A 23,491-nucleotide genomic window follows, 5' to 3' on the forward strand; every position below is an offset into this window, starting at 1 on the left:
GGAGGCATGCCTTTGTGCAGAAGTAGATACTGGCAGACATGACGATCTTCATGCTCACATAATTACTCTGCTTTCATTCACTCAGCGACTCCTCGAGACTTTGCAAAATGCGTCGAGATGAATCGAAGAGGAGCGTTTTCCCAGATGTGTGATATGGAAAGCGATTTCCCCCTCAAGCGTCTAAAATGGCTGGCGTCATTAGGCTCAGAAAATAGATGGATGGCGTTGCGCCACCCTCAGGTCAATCGTCGATAGTCAATAGCGACGACCTAGTCCCTAATTGGATATATTCCGATCGATATCCGGGGAAAGGAGGCTTAATCCAATGAAATTAACTGAGGTTGAGCTTTCATTTTATGTTATCTACTTCCAAGAGCGGCATTCATTGAAATTCTTCATTGGTATCAATTTGTTAGGAGAGTGTCAAAGAAAAGCCGACAAGGCAATGTAACGACTGTCAAAGTCTGGAGAGTATCAAGTAATAAAAACAAAAAAAAAAGAAAAAAGAAAGAAAGAAAGAAAACGTGCTAAATCAATGATAGTGCCCGGCACGGTCACATACAGCTATGAATCTGTGTATGCCTTCGACACCTTCATACTCCGAGGTGCTTTCGGGAATGCCATGGCTGGATACCTCAGGAAAGAATGCACGATCCCCAAGTTCGCTAACATTAATGCTCGAGTATCCTGACGAGGATGATGATACCCAAGGATTCTTCTCGCCGAAGATTGGAGAATCCTCGAAACTGAGCCCATTACTCGACTTCCCAGGATTCCCAGGCGAGCACTCTGTTCTGTTCTCAGGGGTCATCATCGCCTGCCAGTCAACCTCATCCGGAGACTGACCGTCCGACGGCCCTTGCCGAAAGAAGTACTCCTCGGTGACTGAAGAGGCAGGTACGCTGGGAGCGAACGGAAAGAGAAGAGCGAGGTCAGCTCCAGTTTTGACATTGAAGTCCTCATCCTGAACGACCCGTCCTCGCTGCACCCCAACCTCGTCGCACAACCGCTCCACCGTCTCGACATCACACCCTGGAAACCGTACCCGAATGGTCGACCTGTTATGAAGCAGGATAGGTAAATCACCTAGTGCCGATAAGCGCTTCAGGTCATTGAGTACAGCAGCTAAATCTTTCAGAGCACGTGCGAAGTCGGCAGACAAGAAGTCCAGAAGATCCGGATTGATGGTTTCCTGGTCAAGGAGACCACTGGAAGTAGCCTTTGTCTGGGAACCGAAAGCGGTAATGGTAGGAGAGATTTGAAATTCAATATAAGAGCCAGGGGCCATGCGGGGAATCGCCGCCATTTTACGCCCGGCCTGGTCTTGAAGTGTGCTCACAGCCTTGTATCTCTTCTGCCCGGTTATGGGGTCGATACCGTCGAACCTGGCCTTCTGGCCTGAGAGGAAGAAGGCGCGGACTCCCATCGACACATTGTTGATAACTTGCGCAGGGGAGGCCGGACCATGTGAGAAATATCGCGCACCACCGATACGACCGGCACCGGCGGCATAGCCCCCAGCTGTGCGGCCAAGCGTGCCACCGGTCAGATTAGGGCGAAGGGTCGACGCAAAAGGCGCACTGCTGGTCAATCGACTGATGTTGGACGCAACACGGGACGAACGATAAGCTGCACGATCGCCCTGAAATCCTGAGCGAAGGGAGGAGAAAAAGGAACCTGTAGCGCGAGTGGAAAAGTAGCGGCCACTGCGGGATTGGCGGATAGCGGCAGCCCGACTAATGGGCTGACGGGTAGGAATGCGTGCGTAAGCTGGCTGAAGCCGAAGCGATAATTGTTGAGCAGGCTCAGGGATCTTTGCCCTGATGGCCTTCAAAGCCTTCACATAGGCAAACCTGGCAGAGAGTTAGAGAGAACCAACCGAAGTATAGCGGCATGCGTGATCTTACCTTGCTACTCTCCAAAACTTGGGGAGCAGCAGGTGCCCACTGGAGGGTGGCATCCTGAAGGAGAGGAGAGTAATGAATCTATTGAGACTCGAAGGATAGACGAGCCATACCTTTCGAGATAGTGAAGGTGGAAGAAGGATGGACAACAATGAATGATGCCTGGAAATGAGGGACACCAAACGATGGTGGCGGTGCAGCACATGATCTGCTGACGCCACGTGCTCATTGGTGAGGCATATTTGCCACTGCACACTGGGGAATGATAATGGGGATGAATAAGAATCAGATCGAATCGTCGATCATATTTCAGGTGCTATAGGATAATTCATCCATAGTGGAATTAATATTCAGTTGAGTCGGGATAACACAGAGTCGTTTCTTCTTTTGTATGACCTCATTTTTAGAAATTGACTAAGATGATAGTAGTCAATCTTGTCCCACACTCCCACTTGGCAAAATCCTCCATATTTAGATACTGGTGGGACAGCCAGATCCATTGATCTGGAAGTCGACACAGAATAGAATTCTTATTTCGATAATGGATTTAAATAGGAGTCTATCTAGCCAATTGATCCTTTCAATGAAGCCGACAGATACGAATCAAGCGATCGTAGTTTAAGATCAGAAATATATATATATATATATGCAACTGTATATTTTATGATATGCACATCAATTTCTTTAAATTATCTACTCGTCATCACCGAAGAAAACCTTGATAGGCAGCCAGCTATCGCCACAGACCTTGAAGCGGTCCTTGAGGTTATCCAGCTGGTATACCTCGTCGGCAGTCAAATCCCAGCCATCCAGCTCAAAGTTCTTATCAATGCGCTCCTTGTTGACAGACTTGGGGATGACGCTCCAGCCCTTCTGCAGACCCCACTGAAGAAGCACTTGCTGAGGGGTCTTGCCCTTCTTCTCAGCAATCTGTAAAAGAGTCGGATCCTTGTACAGAGGGGAGTTGGTGGAGCCAAGGCAAGAGTAGCCTGTGGAGTGGATGCCCTTGGAGGTGTTGTAGGCCACAAGCTTGGGCGATGGGTTGTTTGGGTGTAATTCGATCTGGTTCACTGCAGGCACGATCTTGGTGCTTGGGTCATTGAGAAGCTTCTCCAGGTTCTTGATGCCGAAGTTGGAAACTCCGATGTTGCGGACCTTGCCTGTAGCAGGCAGCTTCTGCATCTCTTGCCTAGAGGGTGCTTGTTAGCAACAATGCATGCCAGAGTCTTAGACCCACAATGCATACCATGTCTTGATGAAGTCCCAGTCGGGAAGATGCTTCGACCTGTCATTCGGGTCGGTCGAGCTGGGCCAGTGCATGAGGTAGAGGTCGACGTAATCCACACCAAGGCTCTTTAGGGAAGAGTCGATACCGTCTTGCACCCGGTGATGCCACGTGTTGTCAAGCTTGGTGGTAAGCCAGATCTCTTCGCGAGGGACACCCGAGTCCCGGATACCCTGGCCAACCTCGGATTCGTTTCCATAGGCAAGGGCACTAAAGAGTGATCGATCAACACCAGTCTTGTTTGGTACAGTGAACTGCGCCAATCTAAAACTTACGTGTCAATGTGGCGGTAACCCTTCAGCAGAGCATTCTTGACAGCTTCTCTGACCTCGTTGGGCCTAGATTGCCAGGTACCAAGACCCAGAGCGGGGATCTTGTCACCAGTATTGAGGGTGTAGGTCTTCCTGTGAGTTTTACATTCGTTAGCAAACCTTCATGCTCAAAGTTATCATCTCTGTGCCCCATCTCAGGCGCAAATAGTCTACCGGGCCACGCACTTGGTATGTTCGAGAGTGGACATTTTGACGATTGTACGGGGAGGATGCCAGCTAGTGCTCCTAATTGCAATGCAAATCTGTAGACACCGTAAACTGATGGTTGAGGGGATTAAGCCGGATTTATAAGTAAGGGGCAGCGAGCCTTCAGCTACAGATGACAGATTATTGAACAGCCAAAGCAGGTCTAACACGCATGGCTATGACGCGATTTGCGAACTATGGTGGAGGGGTAGCTCTACTCCATAGTACTAGTAAGTGCTAAGTACACAGTAATCAGAATATCAGGCTGCCCCTCTCGATGCAGTGGGGGCGGGGATCCAAAGGATATCTCTTGACTGGGGGTGAGAGTGAGGGGCCTTCTCTTTCCAGTCTCCATGGTACCAGAATCAGATGTAACAACAACCGCAGAGCTGTTGCTAATCAGAAAGAACCAAGGATAAGCTCTCCATCAATGTCTTAAGATATTCAAACTCAGGAGTGCTTGTTGCGTCTAGTATATAGTATTTAGAGAGAGTAGCAACATGGGTAAAAGTCCGGTGGGACTTGATGACGATATTGACTAAGCCGGAGGCGACTAACTGCCTAAAGCGGCCTAGAGGCATTCGGGGTAAACTAAAGGCGGTGTGGCTAGCAGAAGAGGTCTACCGCCTTCATTCTGCCCTGGGGCTCATCACAAAAGCTTCGCAACTTGACAGCATTACTCAGTATGCGCATAATTTTGGATTCTCAGCCAACTCAACCTAACCCTGACAGGCTGCTGGTCTGTGCGAATCGATCCGATTGAGGTCAAAGCACCCAAGACTGTGAAGCTTTAATTGGAGAAAAAAAAAAGATTGGCTCATCGCAAAAATCAAGATGTCCTCTGGTTTTGTGTCTGCAGGAACGGATCAAGAGCCAGTAGAACGAGACGATGAATGGCTCCGGGTACAGCAGGAATTGGAGGAAGAGCGGAGGCGCAAGGCAGAGCTAGGCAAGCAGGATGGCGGGAAGAGTCTGTTTGATGTCTTGCAACAGAACAAGAGTAAGCTTCCACATTTTTCACACCAATTGGCTGGACGCGCGGAGAGACTACTTACGTTTCGTTCCGACTGACATGTTAGGATGACTTGTCTATCGTGTAGTGGCCAAGCAGGAAGCCTTTGAGGAGAAATTGAAACTGAAGAACCAATTCCGATCTCTCGACGAAGATGAAGTTGAATTTCTAGACTCGATCATGGAATCCACCCGCGCACAAGAGGCAGCAGTGAAGAAAGAGACTGCGGAACAGCTCGAGATGTTCCGTCGGCAGCGCGAGGAAGCAGAGAAGGTCATGCTGGAGAACTCGTCTGCGGACGTAGTGCCGACTACGGAAGGAGAGGATTGGAAGATCCCTGCGCGTAAGAGACGGCGCGACAAAACCAAGGACCTTCTTGTTCCTGGCAAAAAGCGGAAATCTGTTGTCACTGAAGGTGTTAGTGAGACTTCATCGCCACGCGCAAAGGCAGAGCCAAGCGCAAAGGAATCTCCCGTGAAAGACAGTGGGAAGTCAAATACTGCTGGAGAGAAATCCCCGCCAGCTGGAAGGGGTCAAAAATTACCTGATAATGCAAAAGGCCCCAGCCCTTCTGTGGAGGTCGCAAAAACAACGGCTTCAAATCAATCAGACCCGCCGGCGAGCAAACCAGCTTCTCTATCTCTTGGTCTCGCTGGCTATAGTTCGGACTCTGAATGAACTTGCGCTTCAAATCTATTCGCACGTAACCATCACTATAATTCTAAGGGAAGGGGGCGCTTTGCCGGCGCCCTTAGGGTCTTTTGAATTCTGGAGATACCCACGAATTCTCATGGTGCAATCCTAACGTTCTATTATATTAGCCAATATATGGTTCCGTATGTCAAGCAGGTTTGGCATCTTATAATTCGACTACAAGTTCATTGATGAACCTTAGTTCCATCAAGATTCAGAATACACTAGACAATTCTCACCCTTTTGAACAAGAATCAATTGTGATGCAAGACCTCTTTGTGTTGCTCCATCTTTGGACGAGCCACATGCTCCTCACCTCGTCGTGTCATCTCACTCTTCGTGAGTTGCAATAGCAGCTTCCTTTTCTTCCTGCTGCTCGAGCTTGCGCTCCAGGTCATGAGGCATGTAGTCCTCCTTGCGCGTTCCGGGCACAATCCAAGGGGCGTTGGAAAACAGATAGTTCATCTCCTCGAGCGGCAGTTTCTTCGTCTCGGGAAGCAACAGCCAGAAAAAGAGCGCATTGGTGAAATTGCAAATGATGAAGAGGAAGTAGTAGCGATAACGAATATTGGTCATCGCGATGGGTGTCACCTGACCAATCATGGTGTTGAAGGCATACGATGTCATCGTGGCGATCGAGACACCCTTTGATCGTGTTCGCGTGTCAAAGACTTCAGCAGGGATGATCCACGAAAGGGGACCGCAGGTAGCCGAGAAGGAGAAGTTGTACAACCAGGTCATGATGATGAAGCCCCAGTGAGCGCCGGTGTTGTTCGTTTCCGGGGGGAACTGTGCCAGCAGGATACATGCGATGATGAAAGTGACCATGTTGCCCAGGTTCCCACCGATAAGAGTCCTGCGACGACCGAAGCGATCGATGAACATCATGCAAAGGAACTGAGCGACCAGGGCGATGATGGAGTTGATGGCTTGATAACGGAGCGTGTCATCGCCTGCGATACCGATCTGCTTGTAGATCTCCACGGAATAATATCTGTGATAAGATTCATCGTCAGCTTTTATATTCCTTTTCTTCAGCTGTTGCCAATGCATGGATTCTTACTGGATGGCTGAGACGCCAGTCATCTGGACAGAGGCTTGCAATGCGCAGCAGAGGAAAAGGCGGCGAAAGGATGATCGATCAGTGAATAATTCGATATATGATTTGGCCTCATGCTCTTGTTCAAACAAAATGCTCTCTTGGATCTGGTTGTACTCTGCGCGAACCCAGGTATCATTTTCATCGCCGTGAGCGTGAAGTTTGGCTAGGGTCTGCAGACCCTTCTCGTGGTGTCCATGATCAATAAGCCAACGAGGCGACTGTACTCATATCAGTTTCCAATTCCAATCTGGAAGAAGCGGAGTGATTAGGTGTATTACCTCTGGGAAGAACATGATGAGCAAGCCCAGGAAGACCGCAGGGACCATCTGCAGCCCAAGAGGAATCCGCCACTGTGCATCATTCGTCTTGGAAAACCCGATATATGTACCATATGAGATCCACGCAGCGCATAGCGCACCAACTCCAAGCATGAACTGCTGCAAAGCTGTGACTCGGCCTCGGATCTTTGGGTGGCAGATCTCAGCTTGGTACAAGGGAATGATCATGGTAAGGAAGCCAACTCTGATGACCCTCGTTAGCAGATCATTGTGCATGCTTGTGTGTGTTTCGACCTACCCAACCCCGGCGAAGAATCTCCCACTATACAAGTATTCGATCGCCCGAGCACCAGTCTGCAGACCACCTCCAAGACAGAAGAAGATACAGCCGATCATAATTGTCCCTCGCCGTCCTGCGTAATCACCGCTAGGGCCTGCAATCGCCGAGCCTACAAACGCACCCGCGGTGAACAGGGACACCACCAATCCACTGTAAAGAGGTCAGACTCCTTGTAATTTTGGGGTTGAAGGAATGGATGAACTCACGTTTCTGTGTCATTGGCGGCAAACTTGGAGTTGAACGACTCGCATGCAATGACTTCTGCAATGACACCCAGGTCATCTTTGCACTAGATATCAGCATCTTCAACATTATATCATAGATCAGATCAGCCTTATACATACAGCCGTAAAGGAAAGAGCCCAGGGAGGCAAAAACGCCTACCAGGAACTAGGGAACGCATCAGCATGGGTTCGATCACAAGGTATAGGGAGCCTCGCGCATCATCATCACTTACCTGGTACCACGGCGGGCTTAAACGCATGATCACACTCACAAGGTCTTCTATATCGCCGAGTGCTCTTGATAAGAACAGGAGAAACTATTACTCTGGGGATAGAGCACGCAATTGTGGAGTATAAGACGATCAACCTGGGGCGTACAAAGTCGGCTCCGCAGCCCTTTTAAGCTTGTAACACCACGCAAAGGGACGGATCCATAGCCATGTCGATTCTCGTGCTGTAAACAATTCTCATGATTCATGAAGCTTGAATTACGATAATCCGGTGGAGTAGCTGCCGAACCCGACGCGTTGGACGGCACATTCTCGATCATCCAGAGTGCACGCCTCCCAATCCTGTGTCCGACAGTCAGCCACTCATTCTATGGCTGTTCAGCAAGGAAATCCTGAACTAGGACCAGTATCTTACCATATCGGGTCAACGAGTCACGAATTTTGCGGGGAGAACTTGAATTCCGGGGAGCAACGAGGCTAACGAGAGCAGATGCGCAAGCTGATTGATGGAACATCTCGCATAGTGCCAACAACTAAGACGCCAAGCAGACGGCGCAAACTGTCACACAATTCATTCTCCAGCCATCAAATGAAAAGTGCTTTTCGGACCTGGGTCCTTGCTCTATTTGGTCAGGGTGTATGTATGGATAATTCCCCCACTGGGAATTTACCAGATTGATGGATAATGGCGGGGGATAAATCCAGCATACTTTACTTTAGAGGCAACTGGTCGAGTTGATTCCGCCAAAAAGTGACTCGATCGATGGAATAATAGGAGAGCACTCCTGTTGTCTTTTGCTTTTTGTCGCTTCTCCTGTCAGGATCTGACTGTCTCTTACCCCTGTTTCCTTATTTCTTTTTATCCAATCGTAGACGAATCACCATGACGACCTTCACGAAGCTCAGTGAGCAGGAGACCCCGAGCATTGCCGTTCATGCATCTCGGCGCATCTCTAAGATCAACCCGAACATCTATGCTGGGTTCACAGAGTAAGATTGAACATGCTCAAATCATTGGTCTTTCAAGCATTGGGTTCTCTGAGCTGACTCGTGGTCTTAGACACATGGGCAGGTGTATCTATGGAGGCATCTATGACCCGGGAAACCCTCTTTCGGATGAGAATGGCTTCCGTAAAGACGTGCTGGAAGCTCTCAAGGAGCTGAACATTCCTGTCGTCCGCTATCCTGGTGGTAACTTTATGGCGACATATCACTGGATTGACGGTGTAGGTCCAAAGGACCAGCGTCCTTCTAGGTAAGCTGTTCATCCGGGATCCACTGCCTGTATACTAAATCCTGGTAGACCTGAGCTGGCTTGGTTGGGAACGGAGACCAACCAGTTTGGAACAGACGAGTTCATGAAGTGGTGTGAATTGCTTGGAACAGAGCCTTACTTCTGCCTGAACTTTGGCACGGGTCTGTCTCCCTCTAGACTATGTGCTATATCAATACTGACTCTTGTCTCCAGGTACCCTTGATGAAGGTAAAGCTCCTTTAGCAGCTGCTCTGGATGATACTAATCTGACGTGTAGCTCTTGCTTGGGTTGAGTACTGCAATGGGACAAGAGATACTTATTATGCCAACCTCCGGAGGAAGAACGGCCGTGAAGAGCCTTACAATGTACGTCCTACTCAACTCGGACTAAACGGTAGGAAGCTGACCCCTCATAGATCAAATACTGGGCTCTCGGTAACGAAGTATGGGGGCCATGGCAGGTTGCACAGACGACCAAGGAGGAGTACGCTCACAAGGCATACCAATGGGCCAAGGGTACATTAATTTTCTAATCCATTTGGTGATTTAGACCAAAATGATTGCTAATATGAGTGCAGCTCTCAAACTGCTTGATCCTACTCTGAAGTTAATCCTCTGTGGGCAGGACGGCACTGCGTCGTGGGACTACTATACGCTAAAGCACTGCATTCTCCCAGTCAACTCGCCTCTTTCCACCAGTGCCGTTCCCTTGATTGATATGCACAGCATTCATCTCTACACATCGTCTTCATCCCATCTCCCCAACGTCACTGCCCCCCTTGCCGCTGAACGTGCTATCGAAATCACCTCGTCTCTCATCGACCTAGCCATGATCGAGAATGGCGTTCCTAACACCCAGCTGCGGCCAACCATCTGCTTCGATGAGTGGAACGTCTGGGACCCAATCCGCGCAGAGGGCAGCAAGGGCGCCGAGGAAAGCTACACTCTCTCCGACGCTCTGGCTGTCGCGGTCTGGCTCAACGTCTTCGTGCGCAAGAGCAAGGATGTCGGCATGGCGTGCATTGCGCAGACCGTCAATGTCATTTCGCCCCTCATGACGACCAAGGATGGCATAATCAAGCAGACTACCTGGTGGCCTTTGTACTTGTTCTCCAAGTACATGCGGGGTTGGACCATTAACACGCATGTGTCCTGCGGTACATACGAAGGCGAAACGGCCCCCAGCTGGGTTCGTACTGTCAAGGACACCCCTTGGCTGGATGTCAGTGCTACTCTGGGAGAGGATGGATACGTAAACGTTGCTGTTGTCAATATCAGTGAAGATAAGGACATCGAAAGCAAGTTTGAAGGTGCCGCTGGGGAGGTCGCCGTGTTCACCGTCAATGGTGACAGCGTTTCGGCATGCAACATGAACGGGAAGCAGGAAGTCGGTGTGACTGAGAGCACCTGGGATGGCAAGGGCGCTTATGCGTTTCCTAAGCACTCGCTGACTCTGCTGAGATGGAAGGCTGAGTAGACCGTAACAAAATCTCCTTATGTTTGCTTCTTCTGAGCTTTCTTATTCTCGTGGTGTGATATCGGGCTTTAGAGATAGGTGCAGGATAGACACGAAATGACATTAACTCATCAAGATTATAATACATATCTCATCAAAACTACGTAGCAACGCAGGTATATCCTCTTGGTGGTCAGCATCAACTCCCCGTTGCTCAACCGAAGTTGACATCCTTGACGACGTCCTGCTCATCGAGGTGAACGTTGAGTCTATCAAAGAACCCCAGAGTTAGCGTTGGCCTACTGTAAGCTGGCTCATGCTGGACGTACCTATCCGGTCTATGGTCCATTGTCATCGCATCCCCAGGACGAAGGATTCTATGAGACTCGGGAAGATCCTTCTTCGCAAAGGTCTATTGACTCATAAGTATCCCAGCAAGACACCAATACAACGAACATCCATGGATAATTAATTACCTGCACATCACTAGTAGAGTCGCTGATCTTCTTGCCAGCGAGCTTGTTGAGCCATTGGCCCTTCTCACCACCACCCATATTCGAGGTGACTCCTGGAACAACGAGAGGCATCTTGGATTGTGTTTGGCTTGAGAAAAATCGTGTTATTAAGCTGTATTGGTTATGGAGATAAGTTCTTTTCATTCAGGATTTTCTTGGATGATTGTTGTAGAAGGCATTGGCATGTCATTCAAGTCCATTTTATAGTGAGGCAGAGACGATAAGAATCGCCATGACGTCGTTTTTCTGGGGAGAGACTGATCTGGTTGTCTGTTTGGGATTAGTGCATCGGTGATAGCCACATGACATGCTCATCACGTGTTTGTATACAACCACTACTCTTCTAAGAGCCTCTAGTGAAGTAGCATCATTCGAGAGTTGGGCAGTACAAGGATCTATAGATCTATAGATTTTTCCACAGCATGTGCTTACTTTATATGTGTCAGAATAAAGCCGGGAGGGACGGCCATGATCATTCCCCGACTTCATCAAGAGTCTTCTCCAAGATATATATTGGCTTGGATTCTATTCGACGATAACAACTAGGCCATCGAGTTTGCACGATACTAAATTTTATGGGGATCATCCTAACTGTTGAAACAAATCTGTTTGGACCTTTTACCCTACTCGGAGATCAATTCTCGAAACGTGCAGCAGGCAATCGTATCGGTCGTTCCTGCCATGCTTCCAGCATAGCTGATGGTCTTCCACGGCGCTTCGTTCGTCTCTCAAAATGCCAATCTTCACAGTCCTTTAGGGAATTACTGTCCAGTATTCGTGATATATTTATGCCAGATAACCCGCCTATTCGCGACCTTGCAAATGTATGCTTGTAAGGTTGGAGGCTCACCTGGATACTCCCAAGAGTAGGATGCTAGGAAATATCATCCTCGGTTTCGCTACACTTTTCCCGACTGTTTCGACTTTTTACACTCCTTCCTTAACCGTCCGTACTCGAGAGTCCCCTGGTCGCTCAACAGAGCCCCTGTCATGCATGTCCTGCAATGGTTTTGAAGCGAGACTGGGACAAATGGCGATGAGTGTGGAGCGTTCAGAGTCAAAAGACAGATGGGAAAGTATATACGACTTCTTTCGGAGTAAATCCCACGTCGAAAGAAGACAGCAGAAAGAGAATATCGGAGCAGACGTTGAAATGAAGGGTGAGAGCGACATGTCTGAGTGTTTTCAATGCTCAGATATTGCTAGAGCCCCGGATGACTCGACAAAGTCTGAGGTTCCAACGAGGACCAACATCAGAGCCTCGAAGCCGACATTGTCGAGTCTAGCTCGAAGAAAGGATCCCCGAGTAAGAAGCCTAACAGCGATACCGTCAACTTCAGCGAGTCCAACTATGGAGTCTCTAGCACCCACGCCATCACACAAATCCTTTCTTCCACATTGGAGCTACAAGAAAAGCTCCATCGCGGCTGCAACAGTGATCACAGTCATCGCCGCAGTCGGCCTTGTTGTACTGATAGTCCTTCTCATAAGGAGACTTCGACAATCCTGGAAGCGTTACAGAAAGCGAAAACGAGAATATGTGAAATCGAAGTACTATGCAATCTCCCCCCTCGACGATAACATCGGGGCTTACACTTTTGCGACGCCAGAAAGTAGGATGAGCCGTGAAACGTTGATGTTCGGTAGGAGTCGATCGAATTCGATGACCTATGTCGTTGAGGAAGCGATAGACAAGGGGGCTGTAACACGAGTGATTTGTGCAAGCAAAAATGCTCTTCTAGCTTCGCCTCTGGATTTCATCTCCGCTTCGGGGCGCTCGGAAGTGGACCAGGAGGATGTCTCTGGGCCAGACATCTTGAAGGAGCCGGGACGTGCTGGTTTCGTCCCGAGGCGAGTGGTCATCATCTCACCTTCCCTGAGCCCTGTGGAATCTATAACTGCTTGCGAGGTCGGAAGAAAGTCATGGTCGAGACCAAATGAGCAGGTTGCGCTGCGTGAGTTGCAGAAGATCCCGCCCAGTCCTGTGAAACAACAGAAGGAAGTCCGACCAGCGTCCTCCAGCAAGACTCCAGATACGGATATGAACAACCTCTTTCGCTTGCCGTCTATTGAGCGAAGCACATCACCTCTATTCAGTTTCTAAGTTCAGCATCTCTGGTTGGAAAGAGATATTGCACCTGTCGAGATAACCTTTCTTTGCGTTTTGGAAACATTGCGGTCATTCTCAAGCAGCACACTTCCATTGTTCTAGTCTACTTGGCCATTCATGTTTTCCGTTGGACTACTAGGATTGAATGGACATACACCGTCTTTGCCAAGACTAAATATCTAAATTCCCCAGTGATCATTATATATATGCCTTGCGCAAGCATAAGCGCGTTCACCTCAAGTACAGAAAAAGTAACCATCGGCAGTATAACCATTTTATTTCAGCGGCACGCAAAGATAAAAAAGATATCAAACATGAATCCACAACAAAGCAAACTGGGAGATAATGCAATGATGCCACCATACGCCTTGTCCTCTTTTTCATCAGCGTCGTCACAGATACAGGCAGTCATTAAAACCAAGGGCTAGAACGAGAAGGCAGGACGTGGGAGGGTATTAGTGACATAAGGAGAGTTAGGAGGTGGACTTATTCTACAGGGCGGAAAAATCAACACGAAGATAACAGAAGTTGAAAAAAAACAGTGCGGAAATCTATCTATGGTATTGTTTGGTTGTTCAGCTCACGTAGCCGGTTCAAGCATCGTTCCAGCCGTTTCCCGCGTTCTCTCTCTCGGACCAGGGTCGTTCGGACAAAGGTGCGGATGGCGTCCCGGCCAACTCGTTCCCTCCACGAGGTCCATCCAGCAAGTTCACCGACGACGACATCCTTGTTCCATGCAATTTCGCGGGAGAGACGTCCGATCTGGGCTTCCGACTCCTGGATCTTCTGCTCTAGATCGCGGGCTGATTTCTGCCGGGATTCCTCCAGGCCCGGGAAGTTGATGTTGAATTTGCGGGGCAAGGATGAAGAGACGAGCGAGGAGCGGTTACGGGACAGGTTGCGTGCTGTAGACTGTAAATTCGAGATGAGCGAGACAGGGCGCGATAACGAGCCAAGAATGGCCACGGTCGTGTTGTCAATCGACGTGAGAGCCGACAGGAATTGAAGAAGTGGAGACGAATCGGAGGATGATGTTGAGAGGTAAGAAGCGTAACGGGCGAAGGCATCCACATGAGACTGAGGAAGCGCGTTGGTAGGAGGTCTGAGTGTCGAAACCACAGACGAGCACAAAGTCAGTGCATCAGCCATATCGGATGCGGCGTTCTGCAGAGAGTGACCGCGACGGATGAGGCTGCGCGTATTCACGTGAACGGCCCGTACCATATCCTGAGTGTGTGAGACGAATTGTTCTGTTTCTCGCATACCCTCTGCTGTCACGGGCGCATAATCGTCTACAATAGACTCGGAGAGCACCAAAGCCTTACGACGGGACCTATCAGTCATCATATCGGGTTGCAGCTCAGGCACCAAAAAGAACTCCCATAGCATCTCGTGTGTCGCGAAGGTGGGATGGGTGAGTAAAATCTTCAGAAACCTATCCAATTTCTCCTGTAGATCATGGAGAACCGAGCGGGAGGGTTTGGAGTGTATCTGGAACGGATTGCGAAAATCGGAGAGCGAAGGAATGTACGAGGCAGGATGTTCCATTGAGAGGCACTGGGCAAGATTCTCAAAGTCTGAGAATGTGCGACGGCATGTTGTGACCGTGTATGTGGTAGAGCCAGGGCGAGCATCCGCGGATTGAGATTGAGAAGTCGGCGCGCCGGATTTCAGAACAAAGCGTACTGTCGCATCCTCGACAAAGTACGAACGAACAACTGTGGTGACTCGGCCTGATGGATCATTGCACGCCGAGGGCGGATTTGAAACCAGGATGAGATCATCGATGCGATTTCGAACCTCATCATCTTTGGCGAGTTCGACAGCCGTCAAGCCGCGAGCTTCTTTGAGGTGGACATCAACTCGAGGATCGAGGAACAGGATTCGCACTTGGTCGACCCGGCCATACTTGCTCGCCATCATAAGGGGCGTGAATTTCTTCTCGTTTGTTGCGTTGGGATCACAATCGGTCTCTTGCAGGATTCGAATAGTTATCTCGGGGTCACCAACGATGTGCAGCAGTGTATTGCTCCTTGAGTCAATGTGGTCATCAAGACGCAGAGGTTTGCCGTCTGCTTGATTTGTTTGGGCAGCCGTCAGCGCTTCATTCACCATCAATCTGTAATTGGGATGGTCATAAGATCTGCATAGGGCAAAAAGTGGTGTCTGTCCATGCTTGTCACGTTGTCGCCAAGGTATGATCTTTCCTAGTCTATGGATTACTGATGGCGTACTGAACAGATAGTGAGCAGCGGTGCGGCCATGCAGGTCCGACTTTCGCAGGTAAGCGGCGATGGTTCGCTCGTCAGTTGCGTTGAACATGAAATCAAGCAGAGTGTCCACCATGTCGGGGTGAGCGAGTTGCACGGCAGCACTTAGGAGCGTTGTGCCATCAATATTAGTATCCTCGAGGATATCCTCCAATGAATAGTACTCTTCTAGGCTCAATAAGTATCTGAGAGCCTCCGGCTGGCGGCTTTCAATGGCCATCATAGGAATCGAATCGCCCGCAGGATCCTGCGTCTTCGTCAACGTTTCGATTGAACTATCTCCTTCTATTGCACTTGTCATTGACTCGATGGTTGTAGTGCGCGAGAGGAACGAAATGGCAGACGACTCTGAGATACTGCGGACATCCATCGAGACCTTCTTCACTGGGCGGTGGAATTCCTTCGAAGGAGGGTTGCTGGCCCATGTCTGGAAAGGAAATACATGTGCAAGCGGTGGTATCTCGTTGGATCTGTCACCTTCCTGGGACTGCAATTCTAAATTGGCTAGCGCATGAGACATGGACGATGGCCCTCGAAAAGGTTCATTCGGTTCCTCGTTTTCGTGAGTCTTGAAGAGCACTGTCTTCCCTTCCGGTTCGTCAGAAATGTCGTCTATCGAGTCATAATCGCCATTCGGCTCCAGAATGGCCCTCATCTCAGCGATACGACCCCCCCTGGTGGCATTCCATAAGCGCTTGTTGCGAATACTGGCTCTGCGCAGGCCCGCTGAATCAGTCACCAAATACGTGAGAACGGCCTCAAATGTGCTTAGAGCATAACCCATCTCGCCACTATCGACATCGTCGATGTAGATGAAGTGCTGCATATACAAAAGTCTTGCTTGAAGATGTCTGACTTGAGATCTTATGACCACAATAAGCAACAGAGATACTAGAATATCAGCGTTGATGGTAACAGGGGCGACCTGTTTTTCCGAAGCCTCATGAGATGCGTTGTCATAGGTGCCGGGATACGACAAGACCTTAACTGTTCCCAGTAGAGTACCCAACATGTCGTGAGGACATTTTGCGTCCAGCATTTTCCGGAACGCCTCCACTGCTCTCCCTAGACGCTGTAACAACTCCCGCTTACCTTGACGACCACCTTCAACGACAATGCCAACCTGATAGATATCCAGATTCTCCATATGGCGGGTTCTGGCGTCTAACTCCGCATCTTCAGGTTGACGGAAGCTGCATAACCGGGGAAACAAGAGGGATTCGTGCACTTGCTCAGCAACATAACGCTCGATTAATCGTTCGACCAAAGGTCCCGTCAGGTCGGTGGTCGCACCAAGGAGAGATAATTGCTGTTTGTCCACTAATCGGAACAAATCAATTGCTGCTGTAACTGCTGTCTCCAGGCTGCGGCGCATCAGGTCTTCATCGTCCTCGAAGTATTCTTCAGAATTGAAAGGTAGTCGTTCTCTTCCGCGGGAGGAGGAGCTCCAAATTGAAGCTGCCTCATCAGGTACATATTCATCTCGAGTTCGTTTACGTTCGTACTCTTCAGGAATAGAAGGTGAGCGCGACGGAGGGGGAGGTAACGGTTTTCCTAACTCTTTTCCGAACTCCCGAAACAGTCGCTCTAAGCCAGGTTGCATCTGCCTTGCAATCATAGGGAAGTTGGCCAGCAATTCTCCGAAAGTTTTGATCTCCTTTTTCGGTAGCGACGAGATGGAATCTCCGGGTTTTCCTCCTGGGGTTATAAGTGCTCTTGGAGGTAGCGTTCCGGGAACGGCGGCAGAGATGATCTTTGCTGGGTCAAACGAGCCGATCAATGGTCGAGAGATGTAGTAGATGAGCCATGGCTGAGAGTCTGTACTTGGCGTATAGTACAGAGCATCCGAGAGTAGTTGAGCCTGGGTTAGAGATTTGAAGCCTAACAGTCTAGTTCAGCACAGGCAACAGCCAAAGAGAAACCGGGAGCGCTCTTCCCACCTTTGTTGCTGTAAACCGAATTCTCCTTCACGATGACGGTTCTACCATTGACGGTCGTGACCTGTTTTGCCTTTCCTCTGCTGTCACGAACATTGAGATCATCCTTCGCGGCTCCGATAGCTCCATTGACGATCGGGATTCGCAGCGTATGGCTCCCCAGAAACTCCTCTGAAACGACAAGATCCGAATAGTAGAGGCTGGATTCACGGTCGCGCGACCCAACTAGGGATTCAGTGATCGGGACGAGAAGGACCTATGGCCATAATGTAAGAACGTATTTCCTCAAGCTTGTCCTGATAGGAGTTCGATGGCGCATACATGGTTCTCGATCGGCAGACACTGCCCCGGTACAGTGCTTCGGAAGAAGGCACGGAGAAAGGGATTTAGAGGGTGCATCCAAACGGTCTTGGACGACGGCCCGAGAAAGAAGCTCTGGCACTCATCAAGCCGTGTGTTTGGATCTTGAAGGTCGGCCTTGCGCTGCTCCGTTGATCGTCACGGGGGAGGAGCAGATCCGGCGCAATCGCCCACCGAGTACTAAAGGCGCGAAGACACGATGAATCCGTCAATCTCCAGGCGGAAATGAAGAGTAGAAGCAGGATGAGAACACAAGCAAAAACAAACAACCGAAAGTAAATGAATACCACAAAGCGACGATAAATACTTGTCTAAATGGGGAATTGAAACTGTCAGCCAGCAGCTTTCGCAGTGTTGGAGACCCTGAAGCTCAACACGCTATGCCGCTTTCGGCAAGCTGGGCATTATCTATGAAGATCACTGTTTCTTCTTGGCTGTCTTGACTCTAGGTATGATGCTTTGTGATGGCGACGTTTACACTGATATGGTGAGTTTAGAGCAATAAGTAAAAGCAAGTCAGGTTAAAAAAATCTTATTTTGACAGATACAAGTTAAAAAAAAAAGGCGAAATTTGTGGATCTTCTGTAAAGATTCCCCCACTAATGTACATATTTGGTGATTGAACCACGACGTTTGACAGGTCTCATCTGTGAATCAAATTTAGATATGGCTGATTCAGAGTTATTCCGGTAGAAAGATTCATCGGGTCTGTAAGCCGCTGGCGACAGCTCGATGACGGACTGAAAGAGATCTGTTCCCTGGGCCCGCAACAGATAGGTGCAACTGGAGAACATATATGGGTATGATAAGAAAGCAAGACGGCAATGCAGCTTAACCCAGTCTGCGGACCTTTCTGCTTCTCGTGCCACCGAACTTGATGCGAGTCGAATCTGTTACTCGACAGACTAACCCCCGAATGTTTCTTCCCTCGTTGCCCAGTAAAACCTTCGTGAAGGCTTCCCGGCCCAATCCGAAGCCTTGAAAGACAACCTCCAGCCGCTTGATGTTCATAAGGTAGCCCCTTTCTTGGATCTGACCAAAGACGTGGGATGCCAATTGGTATGCCGGGTCATATCCGGAACGGCCGCCCTTGCGAAAGCCCAGATGCCCACAGCTCATCGATAACATCGGGTTACCGTTTGGTTGCGTCAACGTCAGGAGTGTGTTGTGTTTGTGAGCATAGACGTGAAGATGATGAGGAGGAGAGCGGTCGGCATAGGGGTCCTTGATCATCTCGGCTTCAAGGCTCTCGGCCATACGGGAATAATCGCGGCTGACTGCTTGACTAGCGCGGGCCTTTTCTCCCTGCATCATTCTGGTGATTGCAGATAGTGGTGAACTGTCCTTTTCACTTTGTTCCGACTTGGGGCTCAAAATCTGTCTCTCAATCTCGCGAGTCCGGTCTTTCGTATTCGCGCTGGGGCTGCTGAAGGTGGTCGAAAAGGGCCGCGCCACACGCAGGGAAGAAACCCTGGTTTGGCATGTTCTGCCAGCCGATGGCAAAGCCTTGATCAAAGTAGTCATCGAATTCATCTTGCCGTGTTGCCGAGTAGCTCAAGGGAGATCAGGCCGGCGGATGGCCGGACAAAGTGTAATGCGAAATGCGAAATTGGCTTCCAAAACGAAAGCGAAGACAATTGGAAGGACGGCTAAGATAACGCCCGATGAACAACTGCCCAGCAACAAGGAGCAAGATTGTCCCAGCTAGATAGAACGACAAGACAAGCGTTCCTTGTTGACTGGAAGACGGCGGCGGAAAAGGCGAGACCCGAAGTTTTCGATTGGTCTTGGCATCCGCGCGATCTCAACTTTTTTCCCTTCTTCACCAGCCGAATTGCTTCTTCTCCTCTTCTTCCCCACGGCCCGAGCCCACCATTCCTCCCTCGACTTCTGGGGCTTGACTCATTCATCTTCTTTCTTGACCCTTCTCCATATCCTTATCCCTTTTATTTTACTTGGATATCTTCGTGGCTTATTAGAGCATGATCTCGACTACCAAAATGTCGGCTATCGCACGGGCGGCAACCATACGGGCCCAGGTTCCTGGCCTCAAGGCTACATACGGCAATGCCATCGCATCTCCACGAGCTTTGTTCCAGAGCGGTTCCTACTCAACTCTACCTTCTACCTCTTTTACATCACAAAACAACAGGACGACCCTCTCCCAGCCCTTCCGACTCGTCTCCCCATACACTGCTTTGCCTTTGACGCGGTCATTCCATGGCGCTGCGGCTCGCTGGCAACAACAGCAGAAAGAGAAGCCGACCGAAGAAAAGCAGAGTGAAGGAGCCAGCCGCGAGAAGGGCGAAGAAGCGAAAGACGAAGGGAGCAAAGAAGAAGGACAAAAGGAAACGCCTCCACCACCGCCACCTCACGGAGACAAGACTCCCTGGCAAGTCTTCAGGGAGACTCTTCAGTCAGAATTCAAGGCATCCAAGGAATGGAATGAGTCCACCAAGGCTCTTGCATCGTCTGCCCACCAGTTCGCCGAGAATGAGAATGTCAAGCGTGCTCGTGCTGCTTATGAAGCTGCTTCAGGAGCGGCAACTTCTAAGACCTCGTCTGCATTGAAGACAACTGGCCATGCCATCGGTAAAGGAGCTACGTGGACTTGGAACACGCCCGTTGTCAAGGGTATCCGAAAGGGTGTCAATGTGACTGGTGCTGGACTCGAGAAGGCTACCCGGCCCGTGCGCGAAACCGAGGCCTACAAGAACGTGAAGGAAGCTATTGATGATGGCAGCAGCTCCCGCTATGGTGGCTGGATCGAGAAAGAGGAACGCCGTAGACAGCGGCAACTACGTGAAGAGAAAGAGTTGCAGAGTGGGCGTCGTCGGGCTGAGCCGATGGCTGAAGATCCAAAGTAAGTACTTTCTTGATCAGACCTGCGATATTGAAGGTCTCTAACTTTTTTTTTTCTTTTCAGTGCGGGAACCAATGTCACTCTTCACAAAGATGCCGCATGGAAGGAGTCGTGGCGCGACTTCAAGGACTCCAATCCTATGATGCAGAAGCTTTTCGCTTTGAAGGAGACATACAATGAATCTGAGAACCCTCTCATTAGTACTGCACGAAGCATCTCGGACCGCGTTGCTGGTTTCTTTGCCGAGAACGAAACTGCCCAGGTCATTAAGAAGTTCCGCGAAATGGACCCCAACTTCCAGATGGAATCATTCTTGAGAGAGATGCGCGAATACATCCTTCCCGAAGTTCTTGACGCCTACGTCAAGGGTGATGTCGAGACGCTCAAGCTTTGGTTGTCGGATGCGCAGTTCCACGTGTACGCTGCTCTTTCCAAGCAATACACCACCGCCGGTCTAAAGTCGGACGGTCGGATCCTCGATATCCGTGGTGTTGATGTTTCTAACGCTCGTATGCTGGAACCTGGCGAGATCCCCGTTTTTGTTGTTACCTGCCGTACACAAGAAGTTCATGTGTACCGCAACGTGAAGTCCGGTGAACTCGCAGCCGGTATGGAGGACAAGGTGCAGCTGGTCACTTACGCCATCGGTCTCACAAGAATACCCGAGGATGTCAACAACCCTGAAACCAGAGGATGGAGATTGATCGAGTTGCAGAAGGCTGCCCGTGACTACATCTAGAATATTTCGCGACAACTCCTATCTCCAGCGAAACCGACCCTTTCCTATAACCGTCAACCATACTCCTATCTGATCATCGGCGGTCTTTGATGAAATACCTCTCCAGCTCTTCGCGATTGTTTTGATATCATGCGACTGTACAATATCGACTATCTAAATAGAGACCAGGCGGACCCGGCGCGTCATGTTATATCTGTCATAGTAAATTCGGCTTTTTTACTTCCTTTCTTGCTGTGTCATTACTCCTATCTCACTTTTATTACTGTCCATGTGTCCAGGATCTTTCTCCCTATTGTGGCAATTTGATTTTCTGGCCTGCGTGAACTCTTCTACCCAACTTCTGCCACTGCGGTTGGTAGATTGGTCCCTTGGGACGAGGAACGAAAGTCTTAGGCCACACAACCTTTGTTTTTCTCTTTTAATTTTTCAAAGTATGCACGGCGTTATTTGCGATCTGCACCTTGTCAAGCTCCACTCCCCTCACTTCATGTATCTTGCATCTGGATTCATATCCAGCTGGTTTGCGTTTCTCGTCTAATGATTTCTGGTGTTTGGGAATCTACGCGTATGGTTTGGATCAATGGACTTGCCATTACGTCAAACGCCTTCCTCTTGAAAAGTACGCGGAACAAATGTGTATATATACGACAAAGTGACTATCAGATGACGAGTAATTCCACCTTGAACTAAATATTAAGCAAGAATCATCTCTATTCAACAAAGCATCAGCTCGAAGGACTCATGACCAAGGTGCATAGGTAGTAGTATTATAAGGGGATCGAATGGGGAAAGCTTAAGATGAATCGAATCATTTCACAAAAGAATGTCATGAAGATCGCATGCCACAGTTGAACGTAAAAAAGTAAACTACCAAAAGCCGGATGCAAATATTTCTGCTTTACTGTTGTCCACCACGACCAGCACCGCCCATCATATTCCGAGCCCTGATATATGATATTAGCTTATTTCAAAATGGGACGAAAGCGAAGTTTGCTCGCGTGGGGAACTTACATTTCTGCGATGCTCGGGTCGCTCATCAAGCTAGACATATCGGGCATGCCACCACCACTGCCGAAGTTCTCAGCCATCTGTCTCAATTGGGGGTTGCTCATGAGATTGCCCAGCATATCTGGGTTGCTCATCAGGTTCTGGGCCATGCTCGCGAACATGGGGTTGCTCATAATCGAACTGAGATCGGGCATGCCACCGCCGCCACCGCCACCTCTTCCACCGAGCATGCTGGCGAGCGATGACAGGTCAGGCATGCCACCAGCGCCGCGCGACGCTCCAGCGGCATCATCAACATCATCCGCAGGAGGCTCAGCTCCGCGGTTGGCCTCCTCGATCTTCCGCGTAGTAGTCTCGAGGCCTCTCTTCATCGCATCACTGCCTCCGTTACCCTCCGCCTCAATACCCTTCTCGTAAGCTTCCTTAGCTGCGTGGTAATCCGCCATATCAAAACGTGCCAGACCGAGACGGCTCCAAGCCTTGGAATACTTGGGGTCCACGACGGTGGCGAGTTCCGCATCCTCTGCTGCCTTCTCATGTTCACCGGAGGCGGAGTAGGCAGCTGCGCGGTTCGAGAGGTAGATCGGGTTTGATGGAGCGATGGATAGGGCCTGAGTATACAGATCGATGGCCTTGCTGTATTCCTTGCGCGCCATGGCGGCATTTCCCTCTGACTTCAGCTTGTCGGATTCGGCAGTGGGCGCACCGGCCTTGGGCTTCTCGGCCTCAGCGCTCTTGGCCTGCGTACCAGCGCCAGTAGATTCCGCCGAAGGCTTCTTGCGGAGCTTCTCGTAGACGCTGAAGATGCTTGCTAGCGATTGCCCGCCAAGAGCATCCTTAACTGCGGCCTCGTCGGAGGGGTCGACCTTGAAAGTATCCGCGATACACGACTGAGCAATTTCGATGGACTCAGCATCATCGGCGGTCAGGGTACCATCCTTCAAGCTGGAGCCCAGGAAGTCGATAACTGCCAGCGCCAGGCGCTTCTGAGACTCATTGGGAGCCTAGACCAGACAACGGTCGATGAGTCTTCTACTCTATGAAGGGTGAAAAAGACTGGAGAATACAGCAGAGCTTACCATTGTTTGATGTGAAAGCGATCGTCTCAAGCAGTCAAATCAGCTAGAGAATCAAGAAAACTGCAGCTAGCGGGGATCACTGGAGAAATGAATTGAACTCTCATGAAGCTGGACCGATGCGGGGGGCAATCAGCTTTGTTTGCACTGTTTGCTTGCTTTGTCAGGGGAAGCTCCCGGCACACGTGATGATCAATCATCAACATCTCGACATGGACGGGCTTGTCCCAACTTTATTCCTCAATTTTCAGAGGATAAGTCGTGGAATATTTGGGTGAGTATGCCGAGTCTTGCTGGGATTGAAGTGTCCCGAGTT

The 23,491-nt window shown here is 49.8% G+C and overlaps 11 protein-coding genes across 11 annotated transcripts, besides 1 other annotated feature; 4 read left to right on the top strand and 7 right to left on the bottom strand.

The window, feature by feature from the left end:
- The first annotated feature begins 483 nt into the window (after positions 1–483).
- Positions 484–523: a microsatellite.
- Positions 524–532: 9 nt separating this feature from the next.
- ACLA_025570 (uncharacterized protein) lies at positions 533–1,960 on the bottom strand (the record flags this gene model as incomplete). The annotated part of the gene is made up of 2 exons (XM_001269265.1): positions 533–1,853; positions 1,908–1,960. The coding sequence occupies 2 exons, from the start codon at positions 1,958–1,960 to the stop codon at positions 533–535; spliced, it is 1,374 nt and encodes a 457-aa protein (XP_001269266.1).
- Positions 1,961–2,597: 637 nt separating this feature from the next.
- On the bottom strand, positions 2,598–3,709 carry gcy1 (putative glycerol dehydrogenase Gcy1; the record flags this gene model as incomplete). The annotated part of the gene is made up of 4 exons (XM_001269266.1): positions 2,598–3,093; positions 3,151–3,399; positions 3,465–3,593; positions 3,687–3,709. 4 exons carry the CDS (start codon positions 3,707–3,709, stop codon positions 2,598–2,600), a joined length of 897 nt encoding a protein of 298 aa, XP_001269267.1.
- Positions 3,710–4,541: 832 nt separating this feature from the next.
- Positions 4,542–5,397, top strand: ACLA_025590 (PSME3-interacting protein; the record flags this gene model as incomplete). The annotated part of the gene is made up of 2 exons (XM_001269267.1): positions 4,542–4,707; positions 4,808–5,397. The coding sequence occupies 2 exons, from the start codon at positions 4,542–4,544 to the stop codon at positions 5,395–5,397; spliced, it is 756 nt and encodes a 251-aa protein (XP_001269268.1).
- A 345-nt stretch (positions 5,398–5,742) lies between these two features.
- On the bottom strand, positions 5,743–7,616 carry ACLA_025600 (sugar porter family MFS transporter; the record flags this gene model as incomplete). Its single annotated transcript, XM_001269268.1, has 7 exons — positions 5,743–6,406; positions 6,476–6,732; positions 6,793–7,036; positions 7,091–7,282; positions 7,339–7,414; positions 7,477–7,522; positions 7,590–7,616. 7 exons carry the CDS (start codon positions 7,614–7,616, stop codon positions 5,743–5,745), a joined length of 1,506 nt encoding a protein of 501 aa, XP_001269269.1.
- Positions 7,617–8,469: 853 nt separating this feature from the next.
- On the top strand, positions 8,470–10,318 carry ACLA_025610 (alpha-N-arabinofuranosidase; the record flags this gene model as incomplete). Its single annotated transcript, XM_001269269.1, has 6 exons — positions 8,470–8,576; positions 8,647–8,841; positions 8,890–9,002; positions 9,119–9,207; positions 9,258–9,357; positions 9,420–10,318. The coding sequence occupies 6 exons, from the start codon at positions 8,470–8,472 to the stop codon at positions 10,316–10,318; spliced, it is 1,503 nt and encodes a 500-aa protein (XP_001269270.1).
- A 193-nt stretch (positions 10,319–10,511) lies between these two features.
- On the bottom strand, positions 10,512–10,884 carry ACLA_025620 (uncharacterized protein; the record flags this gene model as incomplete). Its single annotated transcript, XM_001269270.1, has 3 exons — positions 10,512–10,566; positions 10,627–10,709; positions 10,774–10,884. 3 exons carry the CDS (start codon positions 10,882–10,884, stop codon positions 10,512–10,514), a joined length of 249 nt encoding a protein of 82 aa, XP_001269271.1.
- Positions 10,885–11,965: 1,081 nt separating this feature from the next.
- On the top strand, positions 11,966–12,916 carry ACLA_025630 (uncharacterized protein; the record flags this gene model as incomplete). Its single annotated transcript, XM_001269271.1, has 1 exon — positions 11,966–12,916. The coding sequence occupies one exon, from the start codon at positions 11,966–11,968 to the stop codon at positions 12,914–12,916; it is 951 nt and encodes a 316-aa protein (XP_001269272.1).
- A 561-nt stretch (positions 12,917–13,477) lies between these two features.
- Positions 13,478–17,528, bottom strand: ACLA_025640 (putative VPS9 domain protein; the record flags this gene model as incomplete). The annotated part of the gene is made up of 3 exons (XM_001269272.1): positions 13,478–17,073; positions 17,133–17,385; positions 17,451–17,528. 3 exons carry the CDS (start codon positions 17,526–17,528, stop codon positions 13,478–13,480), a joined length of 3,927 nt encoding a protein of 1,308 aa, XP_001269273.1.
- A 792-nt stretch (positions 17,529–18,320) lies between these two features.
- Positions 18,321–19,022, bottom strand: ACLA_025650 (mitochondrial 37S ribosomal protein uS11m; the record flags this gene model as incomplete). The annotated part of the gene is made up of 1 exon (XM_001269273.1): positions 18,321–19,022. The coding sequence occupies one exon, from the start codon at positions 19,020–19,022 to the stop codon at positions 18,321–18,323; it is 702 nt and encodes a 233-aa protein (XP_001269274.1).
- Positions 19,023–19,489: 467 nt separating this feature from the next.
- On the top strand, positions 19,490–21,091 carry tim44 (protein translocase subunit TIM44; the record flags this gene model as incomplete). Its single annotated transcript, XM_001269274.1, has 2 exons — positions 19,490–20,352; positions 20,416–21,091. 2 exons carry the CDS (start codon positions 19,490–19,492, stop codon positions 21,089–21,091), a joined length of 1,539 nt encoding a protein of 512 aa, XP_001269275.1.
- An 898-nt stretch (positions 21,092–21,989) lies between these two features.
- On the bottom strand, positions 21,990–23,381 carry ACLA_025670 (putative Hsc70 cochaperone (SGT); the record flags this gene model as incomplete). Its single annotated transcript, XM_001269275.1, has 3 exons — positions 21,990–22,035; positions 22,103–23,103; positions 23,361–23,381. The coding sequence occupies 3 exons, from the start codon at positions 23,379–23,381 to the stop codon at positions 21,990–21,992; spliced, it is 1,068 nt and encodes a 355-aa protein (XP_001269276.1).
- Positions 23,382–23,491: the final 110 nt, after the last annotated feature.

This window comes from Aspergillus clavatus, genomic scaffold (assembly GCF_000002715.2).
Source record: "Aspergillus clavatus NRRL 1 1099423829805 genomic scaffold, whole genome shotgun sequence".
Classification (NCBI taxonomy): domain Eukaryota; kingdom Fungi; phylum Ascomycota; class Eurotiomycetes; order Eurotiales; family Aspergillaceae; genus Aspergillus; species Aspergillus clavatus.